Source organism: Phaethon aethereus (assembly GCF_964289735.1).
Source record: "Phaethon aethereus genome assembly, chromosome: 15".
Classification (NCBI taxonomy): domain Eukaryota; kingdom Metazoa; phylum Chordata; class Aves; order Phaethontiformes; family Phaethontidae; genus Phaethon; species Phaethon aethereus.
In genome coordinates, this window is record NC_138591.1 from 11,141,838 (window position 1) to 11,154,905 (window position 13,068).

General features: G+C 36.7%; 1 protein-coding gene across 1 annotated transcript in view; it reads right to left on the reverse strand.

Annotated features, from left to right (window-relative positions):
- Window positions 1–12,219: 12,219 nt before the first annotated feature.
- Window positions 12,220–13,068, reverse strand: part of CPPED1 (calcineurin like phosphoesterase domain containing 1) — a 51,019-nt gene continuing 50,170 nt past the window's right edge. The window contains exon 4 of the mRNA XM_082006556.1: window positions 12,220–12,511. Within this exon, the coding sequence (XP_081862682.1) occupies window positions 12,279–12,511 (233 nt within the window). The 3' untranslated portion in view covers window positions 12,220–12,278. The remainder of the gene's footprint in view (window positions 12,512–13,068) is intronic.

The following is a 13,068-nucleotide window of genomic DNA, read 5'->3' on the forward strand; positions in this document are numbered from 1 at the left end:
TCTTACAGAGAAGACAGCTCATGTTTAAAGCCACAGATGGGCTGACTGGTCAGTGCAGAATAATAAAGATGTAATTGGCATTCATCCATGCAGTCAAAATAATAATTTAAAAAAGACTAAAGTGGGGTTTTTTTGTTTTTACTAATAGCATTTATTAATATTTTGCTTAAATGTTTAGAGTAATTTCTACAAATACATTCCTCGCTGTACTAATATAGAAACTTCTTGCAATGGAATATTTCTACAGCTTGCCATTAGCATCAATATAAAGAGGAAAAAGAGATAAACATCTGAAAAGAGGGCTATAAAACAGTGTATGAAGACGCCCCAGAAACAGGTGCATGAGATTAAAGTAAATTGCAGCAATTCATATTTCTCTTGTTAAATGTATATAAAGAACTTCAAAAGCAAATTGCAAACTTTTCTCTTAGACCAAAAGGCTATAAGTTCAACAGGTAAGAAATAAACCTTATCATTAATTATTACATTAAGGATTTGTGTATTCAGTGGCGCTTCCAGAACTGTGTTTTTCCTCACTGGAATACAGTCCTAGGTATCTTCTGTACGTTTCAGGGGAAGAAGAGATTTATTTATTTTAAAAGACATTAAATAAAAGATTCATTAAAATGAAAAAAATATCCTATTTGCCAAATCATTCCCTTTAAATATGTTTATTATTTTGTAATAAGCAGTAGTATTCACTATTTAGTCTGTGGGGTGTTAGAAGTGCATCATGAATATGTACTATGACTACTACTGCAAGTGAACTATGACATGTCATTTTTAATATTAGGCTGAAAAATTTTGAGTGCTGCCACCAAGCATCAGTTTGATCTCTTGTCTCATTAACAGATGTTACTTAAGATGTCATTAATTCAGGGTTAATGGGGGGAATAATTAAATATCCTTTGTATAGTGTTAGTTGAAATGGTAAGAGCCACCAGTGAGCAATGTGGGAAGATCAGTTAGTTTACACTGTATCTGATAGATGACGGTTTGCACTGAATGTGTGCTTGAAGCTCTATTTTTTGCTCATATTTGAGGCAGAAAGTGAAGACAGCCAGTGGAGAATGAGAGAGTCATCAGTAGTAATGCAAAGGATTATCTCCCCATGAGAAATGGGGATCTTTCCATTGTAAATAGACAATTTTCCAGCAAAGAAATACTTGACTTGAATAATCAATTGCTCCAGCTAAAGGAGCCAACTAATTCCAATATTGGCTAGTAACTGTACTTTAAAAAATGAGGTCAATCTACATTTTCCACACTGCAGCCATGCTTAAGTGAGATTTGGTTGTAGAGCTGGAATCTGAACCTCTGTCAGATATCCGAGTCTGTCTTGACTACGTCTGGTTTAGAGCCAACTACAATTTTTCTGCTAAGGCTCTGTCAGGCTACGTCCTAGTTTCAGAACAGTATCTTCACTATGTTTCAGTCCCCAAGGGCAGTATCTACACCAGATTTAATTAAAACTGGGAAAGCTAATCAGCAGGTCTTCCTGTAACAGTGAGATTTCTAAGACCTTGACTGCCGTCACTATCCCAAAGTTAAGTGGCTTTTGCCTTCTAACATTGTGGGAAACATTGAAATAATGTGCGTGGATCACAGATCCCAGAGTCTGCAGTGCCAGCATTCCTTACAATTGAAACTTCTGAATAGTGGCAAGTTCATTTGGGGATAGTATGTCTTTGAATACCTCAGTATAAGGGTTCCATAATTGAATTCTGTAACAAATACGCTTCTTAAAATTGCAAAACATAAAATAACAGCAAGACTTTTCACTGATGAATATGTGTAAGAAAGATAAAAAGGACCTTCAATAATTTAATGCCCTTCTTTACAATGAATTAGATCACATCTATGCGTTATAGCAGATTGCTGTTAAAAGGTCCTGAGACCTTGATTAGGCAGATTGCCCTAACCAGGGCGTATCTGTTGCCCTTATGGCCTGTGCAACTGGATTTTCTTCCCAGAGTGTATTATAGGAGGACAGGGGGAAGGGGAAGCATACTCAAAAGGTAGGAAGTAGGTAAATGTCCTGAAGCGTTGCAGTTGCAACTAATATTTGAAGTCAACAAGGGGAAGAATTATTTACTTTGCTGCTTTAAAGAAAGAGGAGAGGAATGAGGAAGAGAGAATCAACTGGAAATAGCAAGCAATAAATGTAAATGCTTAAATTTGCATTGCTATCATGTTGTCTAAGAGTATGGAAATTTCATGGGTTATGTTTTGCTTCCACAGGAAGTTTTGTATTTAATTTCTAGCAACCCAAGGGCAAAGCAAAGCAATTAAATGTTGAAGACTTTAAAATAAACTTCAGAAGCTTCAAGTAAAATACCTTTAGCTGATTAGTGGTACAATGCATCTTTAATGAGAAATAAATTAGGATTGCCTTATTTCTTAGGAGGATAAGGAGAGGCATTAGATATCTGCATTGATAATAGAGGGCTTAAAAATAGTCTAACACTATGAGCTGCTTTTCTAGGAAAAAAAAAAAAGGAAATTTCTGTATGGCCTAATGCACAGATAGGAGAAGCAGTGAAACAAATAAATTTGTAAAAAAGCTTATTGCAAGGTGATTTTTAACATAGTCCCATCACTCTTTTGATCTGTTTAGACTCACCCCTTTGATATGTATCCATGTTTCTCTATTTGTCAAATCATTAGTTTGTCTTGAAGTCTGATTTTAGTGCAAACTAATTTATATAAAAAGTGCAGGCTGTAAAATTTGGAATTAATTTTGAATGGCCCACAAATAAAATACTACCTCCTGTATTTACCCACAGCAAACAAAATTCTATTAAAAACAGGACTCAGAAATACACTTCACAAAGTATTTCTCCTCAGTTATCCTATTGTGGCAGTGTACCAAATGAAGGGAATAAGAAAAGCCCTTTGATTGGGAAGATTGGCAGCATTTCTGTTTTTAAATCAATTCAATTGTAAATATGCATTTATTGTCTGGGTTAAATTGCTGCACAGTGAAAAGGAATGCTGTTCTCTAAACAATATTTGGTCTAGTTCAGCATTCAAATTGGGTCACAGTAACAGCATTTTCCTTTCTTTCTTTTTCCTCACTTCCATGAAAAAGTGATTGAAACTCTAATCATTACTGCGTTGAGGCAGTGTACTCATAAAAATAATACTTTTCATGAAGGATAGATGCTCTTCCTTATCCCTGTTTTTGATGGTATTATATTGTAAAACCCTTGAAGAAGAGTGTAGAAATTGATGTTGTGTTGCTGTGAGTATCCATGTTTGACAAATGCCATGGACCACATCCCAATGTCTTTATGTTCTTTGGCAGGTCTTCCAGTTTGCATCCTGCTCGATGGAAGGTGACTTCATGGGCTGAAAGCTCAGGCCTTGACCTGTTTGTTGACTTGTGCCCTACCCCTACTACACTGAGTCTCATCCATTGAGATATAAATATAATACACATATTTAATGTATAACAAGATAAGTCCACAGGTGTGGGAGAGCTTGAAGGGAGGTGGTGGCAGAGAAAATAAGAGTCAGGAACTTCACAGAGGGTGTCTGGGTGTATGTTACGATGTTTGTATCAGCTCCTGTCTTGCTCCTGTGGTGGTGGAGGGCTGGAATGAGACCTGGAAGGAATGGTGAGTCCTTTCCGCAGCTTGGAAAAAATGAAGGAGAAAGAGGCAAAGGGAGTGGCTATATTAGGGAAGTCTTCCTATCCCATCTCGCTTTCACTCTCACTGTGAAGAGGAGGTGTAAATTAATTGCTAGACCAATGGAGGGCAGAAGAGGTTGAGTAACCTGGATGGTTACTTGCTTTGGTGGAATTCAAGAGTTGTGAGAGTAGGAATCTTGGTAAACCCAAATCAAGGAGTGCTCATAAGTGAGGAACCTGAGGCATTATCATAATTAATTAGTGTCTGGATTAAAGTTGCAATGGGTTTAACGCATGGTACCCTAGATTTCTGTGCAAATGTGGAGGGGGTGTGTGTGTACTATTCCTGTTGCATGCTTGTTACAAATAGAGCTGTTGCTGCAAATTCTCTACACAGCTATTGCTCTGGGAAAAGGTACATTTGTGTATGGGAGGGAGGAAGTGCTTTCATCCCTAAGACATCCCAAATCAAGTAGTAGTGCTGACATTGTTTAGACTCCAAAGATATGAAAGATACCAGGCTCAATAATAAGTGTTTGGATGCTTATTAAATTACCATGTTGTGTGTAACCAGATCTGTGACCACTTTTCGGCCTTAATTGTCCTCTTTTGCACATAACAGCATTTTCTGTCTCTACAGCACAGGGCTGAATGGCTAAGGAGACCTTTGCTGCTGTGTATTTAGGTTTTGTTTCAAAATGAGAAATGAGAATATTAAATGTGAAAAAATATGAGTAAGAATGTTAATGAATATTTTTAAGATAAAATACCTATCTTGGCATGTTTGTTTATTAGGCAATTTCTGAGGTGAATTTCTATAAGCAGTAGAAAGCCCTGCTGCCAAAGTACACCTCTGCCTCTTTGGACTGAGCATAGCTGGTCTAGAAGCTCAAGTTTGGGGCATTCTTTTGCCTTTGATAGACCCAGGATAGCCCAGGGATGTTGGATGCAAACAGACATGACCCATATTTTGAACGGTTTAAGATTCTCATCAATAATTCTTTTTCCTACAACAAATCATCTGAACAACTTGAACAGCCACACTGTTTAGAGAGATCATAACTCGTAGGCCTAAGTTTTGTCTTGTTTTGTTTTATTTTACCTTTTCTGGTTTATTGATTCTTTCTTTAGGATGAGTTTATTTTGTTGCCTTAGCAAAACTCGGTGTTTCCTGAAGGGTAGCAGGTGCTGGGAATGATACTACAAGCTATGGTTAGTATTGGGATTAATGATCAGAGCAAGAGGTTAGAGTAAATGTTAGTGTCACATAAAATGTCTAATGTTTGAACTCAAGTAGAAGTTTATAGTTGCATAAGCATAAATTACAGATTACAAAAACTTGTCCCACAAATCTTCACAAGTCAGAAGCAAGTGTAACATCGGCATGCTACCACCTGGGCTTTTTTTTTTGTTTATTAAATGGTTGTCCTGGACACCTAGAGCATGGCTAGTCCCTATAAATTTATATCAGGTAGCTTTCTTGCAAAAAAGGGATTTTGGTGATTCAGAAAAATCAGGTGCAACCTTTTCCAGTGCCCTGTGGCTTCTAGGCTACACTTTGGCCTTCTACCTTTGCAGAGTAGGAGCTATGTATGGATAGCGGCACACATTGCTTCCTCCAGGGTTAGCCTAACCTGAAGTAAAGGTTAGGAATCTTGTCGAAGTGAATCACCTGGATTATCACCGTAGTCAGCAGAGGCATCTTCAGGGGCAATTCAGTCCACACATCAGTTGCAGGATAAGATGAATTACCTGCTGGAGTTACATATCTCCGTATATAGGAAGGAATCTAGTTGACCAGACTGGAGCACCAGCTTTTATGCATCTGAAATAAAGTGAGGTGGCTCCATCTCTTCCTCATGGGTTATGACAGCCCAAGACTTGGAATTACTAGAAGGGTAAGAGACTAAGTTCAGCTCAGGCTTTGGGGGGGGAAAAAAAAAAAAAGACAGAAGATTCATTATCTTTATTATTCATGTCCTGTTAGCATCCTCTTGGCTTCAGTGCTTGTGGTGTGCTGGAAGAACCATATTCTTCTGTGGTAATATTATCTTTGTCTCACATGTATAGAAGTACAAGTCATTGGTTTCCTAGCTAGTGTGCTGTTGACACATTTTTCAGAAGATTTCTGGTCAGGCAGGTTGCCATATGTAGGACTGTTTATCTTGGTTCATTAGAGCAGTATGAGATAACCTTCCTACACTTCTGTACTTTTTTTACATGGAAACGGGAGAGAAAGATTTTAATATAAACATATAATGCCATTACCAGTTCATTTAAAAGGCCACATCATTGTATTTTTTAACACCACTATACCTTTCTAAACAATGTTCAAGAAAGATAGGGATATATTTAGAAGATGGATGTTTCAATTGCTGGGTACCCAAAAGTGACAGAACACCACTATAATTTTAAATAGGATGAGGCCTTAATGGGTCTCCTAGAGGAAAAAAAAGCTGTTTATTAGTAGAAATGTACTAAACTACCTGCATTTGACAAAGTGCTAATGAAGGAAATTAATTCTACAAAAACAAATGAAAATGTCAATTAAAAAAAAGTAATGGCTTTCTGAGTTCTGGTGGGTTTTTTGTTTTAGTTTTTTTGTTTTCTTCATAAGAGAAGTGCTGCATATGTTTTTCGTATTGCTTGAAAAGCTTTTGGGTTGTCTCTGCCTTAGCTCTCATTTGCGGTTCCCCTGCCATCCCCCTTCTGTATCTGCTGCATCGGAGTTGGATGTCATTTGGACTGGAGGCTAATTTAATATTCTGGTCTAATGCTTTTTTTCTATTACATGTTCTATTTTTCCAATTTTTTACAGAGCAGCTTCCAATGAAAATGTGTCCAAGGGCACAGTGCCTGCATTTATCAGCTTTGAATTGCCTAATCTTTAGATGACTGAGTAACAAAACAATTAATAAAACCCCTTTATGTTGGGGAGGATGGGATTAGAATGGGTGCAAACTACTAATGAGACCTTGCTCCCTAATAAGAGGAAATAATTCTCATTGCTAAAAGAGATAATATAAAAAAACTTTTCAAAAACAAGCCCTACAAGTTTTTTACTGCTCAAGACCTCCTTGTTGTAAGTCTGCTGGTACTTGTGTGAAGCTGACAGCAGCCATTGTCCTTGCAAGCTGCTATTGGAATAAACTTAAATGTGGCATATGTGGAAGCTGCCACATGGCTGCTTGACTTCTGGGTGAATGGAGCTGTAGCAACACATTCACATCTTGGGCATTACATGCCTGGCCATAAAGAAGATTTCTTCTGTTAGCTCTCTTTTTAGTAGATGTCTTGTATTTGTCGGCCTGCTGGATGTTATTTTGGTAGTGGTTCATGGCAACTGACTGGCACACTGGCAGCCTAAAGTATCTGGCTGTACGTTTCCATACCTGCCAATGATGTGACATGTCATATGTCAGCGTAGAGTAGGAAGAGAAAGAAGATCCTAGTAACTGTAGAATATTATTGAAGTGGAAATTCCCTCTTTACAATTTCCTAATGCAAACCAGCATTTCTACATGGTGGCTGTTTATCATGGAGTAATGGGTAATGGCAGGGTTTGCTTGGTAGGCAAGCTTTCTGAAAACTAATGGATGTGTAAATGATTCCCTTGCTTTAAAGGATAGTGCTGTGTTCAAATGGTAGTTGCAAAGAAGGCTTAATGAGAGCATTAAGGAAAGAACCTTATTCACAGCACTAACGTTAGCTGAAACAATGACGTATTAGCCTTCAATGGCTTGTAGCATGACATAAATAGACTGAGGAATGGTGCATTTTAAAGCAGTGAAATATTTAGTTTTTAATTCTTTGTATATTTGCTTATGTTAGATGTGTCTCTAATTATTTGTGCTTATGGCAGAATAAAAACAGCCACTTGCAGATAATGTCTGGAAAAAACAGAAAACAAGTTGCTGTGCTGAGGTGAGAAAGCAGTTGTTGAAAGCAGAGTGAATGTAGGTCATTTGGTCTGCAAATGGGGATGGCAGAAGAGCCTGTACTTCTGCCACTGCCCATTCCCAATATAAAATGCGATTAAGTTTTAACAGGACATCAAGCATTTATTTTGTCTGTAATCTCCAAAAGTTGACTACTGTAGTCCTATCAAAATATTGGCTCTATTAAAACTTGCAAGATTAGATGCTGGAACCAAACGAACTAAAAGCAAGCAGAACGCACAGTGTATTCAAGGCTTAACGACCTTTCTAGAAAGATTCAGAAGAAGTCTGTCCTTAAATTTGTTGCTTACACTGAAACTGGCAAACCAAGATTGATCTCAAAGACTTTTTTTAGTAATTTGCCTCCTGTTCGTACGTCTCCACCTGAGATTGAACTTAATTATGTAGTATTTGGTTACTCTCACAGGTCGCTCTGGTGTTCTAACATGAATTTTCCATGTTTAGCAAGAGTCATCGGGGGTTATCTCAGCCTTTTAGTTGCCTGCAGGAAACCAAAATGAATTATGGTCACTTGATTTTTTTCCTCTCCGCCCAACCCCTTGAGTCTGCAGAAAGGAATGAGGACTCACTCGCTCTCTCCTTCATCAGCAGTGTTATAAATTTACCTGTCCAATTGAGTGACAGAGGCTAGTCAATTAGAAATTTTTGATTTATTAAAGCAAGCGACCAGTAAGCAAAACAGCGCTGGGCGACCGGGGAGTCTCCTGCTCCACCAACGGCCGGCAACTTAACAGGTCTTTCAGTCCTCTCTTTATACCTTTTTTTCACTCGCGCCTTCTCTCGAATCTTCCAATTGCAATCTACTCCACTCCCCCCTCCCCTTCTACCTCAGGGCATGTTTTGTCTTGTCTGGGCTTGTTTTGTCTTGTTGCAGGGCTTGTTTTGTCTTGTAGCCGGGGGTATTCAAGGTATTAAGCAACGATTTCTTATCATGCTGTTCCATCTTACTATACAGTTCTTTCATTCTTAGCATTACCATCTAAACTTTAATGCTTTAAGAAAACTTTAGCAAACATGGTTCGTTTACACATATCACAGGACTTAATTGTATAACACCTATACACAAAGTTTGATGAACAAAACAGTTTACAGTTTATCACAAGCAGTTTGACTGTAAAGCAAGATGTCACTAAAAGTTGTCATGTGCAGACAGAGAGTTACAATTATCAGCCCTGTTCTCAACATGAAAAGATGTTTTCTTAAATGATAATTAGTATCTCCATGGGTGGATTGTTTCATAATTTAACATAACATGAATTATTTCTCTTTACATAAACAAGATGAGGTACTATGACCACAAGGACCTCTGCCACTTCAAATTAGTTAAGGCATCAGTATTAGCTAAATTAGCTAATTATGCTAAGAAAGTGATCAAACGAAATTTGTCATTTATGCTGGTAGAAAAGCACATTCCTATTTTATTTTTTTAACTTTTTGCTTCATACAGTAATGTCCAGCAACACACTCTAGTTAAAAATCCTTCCCATGATTGTATTCTATAAATGAGGATGTGTTTTCATCTGAGTTGTTATACATGATTGCATCCACTTCATATCAATGAGGAATTGGGTGGAAGTTCTGAGTTGTAGTTCAAAACATGAAATGTTTTGAAACAATGTGCATTGCAAGGGAAATAAATAGATTTTATTTATTTTCCCACTGTCTTACATTTTAGGTTACCAAAAAGTTTAATACGTGTGCTAACTTAGACTACGTTTGTCAAACTAAGGCAACGGTAAAACAGTCACCTAATGAAATGCTGGGCAACCTGTCCTATTTCGGGCTAGTGCAGGGAATTCTTAGTTGATTGAAAGGGGGCATGGGCTGAAAAAGATCAAAGTACTAGAGGCCATTCCCTCATTTCAGCTAATGTGTTCATCAGAATGTCAGCCAGGCTACAAAGTAATAGTTATGTACACAACATGCTCATCTCTGACATTTTAATTTTCTTCCTTTTGAAAACTTATAAGGGGAGAACCAAAATAAATGTTTTCCATGTTTCAAATACAAAACTTGGGAGAATATTTTTCTTCTTCGTGTGAAGTTAATCACATTTGTCATCAAGTCTTTAAGTATATACCTGGGGGTTTCATCTAGTTCAGTAGAGAATAATAGAAAGTAAGTACATTACATTACTTAGTGATTACCTGTCCTCACAACAGGAGGGACAGAAATCTAGGCCAGAGCCTACACAATGTGTAGCTACACAACACTGTTGTTAGCTCCCAAAATCCTATACAGGACAAGAAAGTGTTTAATAAAATCAGCAGCCTGACTTTACCATCTTTTAAAACTCCAAACTGAAGACAAATCTGGTAATATTTTTACACATGAACATAACAACATATTCTTCACTATCACTAGATACAGGAAGAATTTGGGATATAAAGAAACTTTTTTTTTTTTTAATTGAACTTCAGCTTAGTGGTTAAGTGATACTATCATGACAAAAATGCCACAGAATTTCTGACAGTGAAATGACACTTGAAAAAAAAAAAATTTAAAAGAAAGAATTGAAATTGTGCTTATATAAACATTTATTTTGTATGTTAATACACTAATGCTGAAAATAAAATTTTAGAACACTATATACCACTACTGTTAGCATTTTCATAGCCTCCCAAAGTTATGCTTCGATCTCCCAAGCTTCATATATTTAGTTAAAATTATATCCTTTAATAGAAGCTTTTCCTCCATTCAGCTTTACAATACTGTGCTGGAGCAGAGAGAATATTCCATGCTCAGACTCCCTCAGGTCCCTCTGCTGAACTTCTTCAGCCTTACGATTTAAACTAACTTGAAAGACTTAAGTAAGTCGTAGAGAGAGACTATTCTTCCCTCTGTAAAACATAAACTAGCATCATCTCAGTCTTGAAATTGTTAATTAGCTGTGATTACTAAATAGCACCCAGCTATGTAGGACCAAATATTAAAAGTAGTCAGTAGCTTAAAACATATCTAAGTATACAGATTTTTAAAACCAGTATCTGAATTAATGGGTGCTAAACTTCCAGTGAAACTACCATTTGGGTACTTTGGTACCTACCTACTTCAAAGAAATCTAGCCTTAGATTTTAGTTCTCATTTTGCAGATGTTCCCTTGAAAGTGAAATGGTGAAAACTTTCAACCAAGTGAAACCAGGCAGAGAACAAAAGCAAAATAATTTTCTTTCTTTCTGAATCAAACATTACCTATACTTAGGCTATTGTTATTGTCATGGGACAGTAGTCCACATTTGGTCCTGTGCATCTGCAGGTACAGATGTTTCACTGGTGCAAGGAAATGCTACAGAGGTAATTTTAGAATCTCACGAGTCCCACAAATCAAGCTTGAAGGAGCCTCCTAGATAAACTGTTGTGCCTAAAATGTAATGAAACTGACTCTTCAGCACAGCATTTCATCTCTCCCATCATATTTAAATATCTGTAATATCCTCTAGGGAATGATGTTGCATGTGAGTATACATAAAAACAGAATGCATTGCATTTTCAGCTCGTATTGCTTGTCGTCTTCCCTCTTCTGGTGCTAAAATTGTGCTCTCTCTATTTCTAGATAACCTGTGGCATGGATTACAATGTTGAAACTAAATACTTAAACAATAAAAACATGTATGTGTTAATTACATGAAGACTTTTTTTTTTATTTAACAGTAAACAAATCAGATACACTTGCTAAAAAAAAAAGGTGGATGGCAGCACATAAATTTCTTTTTATATCAGTTATTTTTAAAGACTTTTTCCAAGTGAAGATAATATACTTTTTAGGGTTTTCAACATTCAATATTGTATAATATTACAGTAAGGCACTCTTAAGTTGCCTTTGGAAATCAAAGCTCCCCCCTTGTCTAGGAATCAACAAAGTGATTCTAATACCAGTATTCTGTACAGAGTAGTCTCCCCATACAGTTATTCCAGATTCTGAAGCTATAGCAAGAATACATGCTAATTGAATGGTAGTTAACTTTCAAAAGAAAAATAGTTGTTCCATGTTTAGTTTCTGTCAGTGGCACCTACATTAGCTTCATTTATAGACTTTTCATTATGTAAAACTAGGATATAACGGAAACCCAAGCTGTGACTGCAAAACAGAATGTGTTTGCTTTCCTATTGCTGCTGCCTCCGAAGAGCTAAGAAAATAAAGTATGGGAAGTGGGAGAAAGTATGACCTCTAGGTAACAAGATCTGATCCAAATGTTGCTGAAAGTCAGTGGGAGTTTGTTGATTTCAGAGTTTTTGAGATGGTTTTATAGAGTAAAAAAATGCCACATTTCTATTGTCCAGAGTGTAAAAGAAATGACTACATTTATTCATTTTAAAATCTCTCTCAAATATAAAATGAAAATAAACTTGAGTTAAAAGGTTATCTGGAAGCTACAACTCCACTCTGACACACTTTCTCTCTAACAAGAAAGTCTTATCTAGGAGCAAAGTCAAAATTCTCAGAACAGTTCTTTTCAATGATACATTACTATATTAGTTCTGCTAGTCTTCCCTTTTCCTCATAGGTCTCATTTTTAAAATGAGAAACATGCCAACAACTTTCTTGTTATTTAAGATAGTAATGAAATGAGAGCTGTTCTGGGGCATGGTGCACAATCAGAAATCTGTATCTTCAGCTTGGGGAAATTTTCTGAAACTGTTTCTGTTTGTCTAGTATGGAAAAATACCACATAATTTGACATAGCCTAATTTTGCTTAGCAAGCATATCTAGTAGCTCTTTCTCTATGCCTTGGCTGCTTAGTTCATTTAAACTGTAGTATTTATGAACAATCTCATCATCTGTGACAACAACCACTCGAAGCCCATGCGTATCTTCTCCCAGCTGACATCCTATTGCTGATGAAACCACCATTTCCAGTCCTCTGTAGAACCCTCCAGCATTCCTATGGTAATGTCCAGAAAATACAGCTTTAATGCCTGTTTAAAAAAAAAAGAAAAAAAGAGCATATGTATTTAGTTAGCAGTTGCAGTTTATGTATAAAATGAGTTTACAGTAAAGGATACTGCTGAGGTTTTATGCTGAGGCTTACACAGCTGCTGGTGTTGTAGAGAAAGTTCTATAGCAAGTATAGCTACAGGTATAATGTTTACTTTCATTCTTTAGTGGTTCATAAAGCATGAAATTAAAAGTAAACCATTTACCTGAACTTGCATTTTAGACAAATAATTAGTAAACAGCAATAAAATAATTCTAATTGTAATAAATAAATAACAAATAGTAAAAACTTTATTCTGCTCCACTATCTCTGCTCAGGGTTACTGGACTCTGATTATTGCAAGGTGTGTTTGTCATCTTGCTACTCCTTTGGCTGGAAAGAAGGAACACTCTAGAGGAAGCTGATTAAAAGTAGAAAAAATTTTCAGTAATAGAGAACTGTCTAAAGAATGATGCTACTGAAACATGAGTTAAAAGCCAAGGATTGTGGAGCTGTATTTGTCAATTAACATGCACAAAATTCACTAAGGAGAGCTTA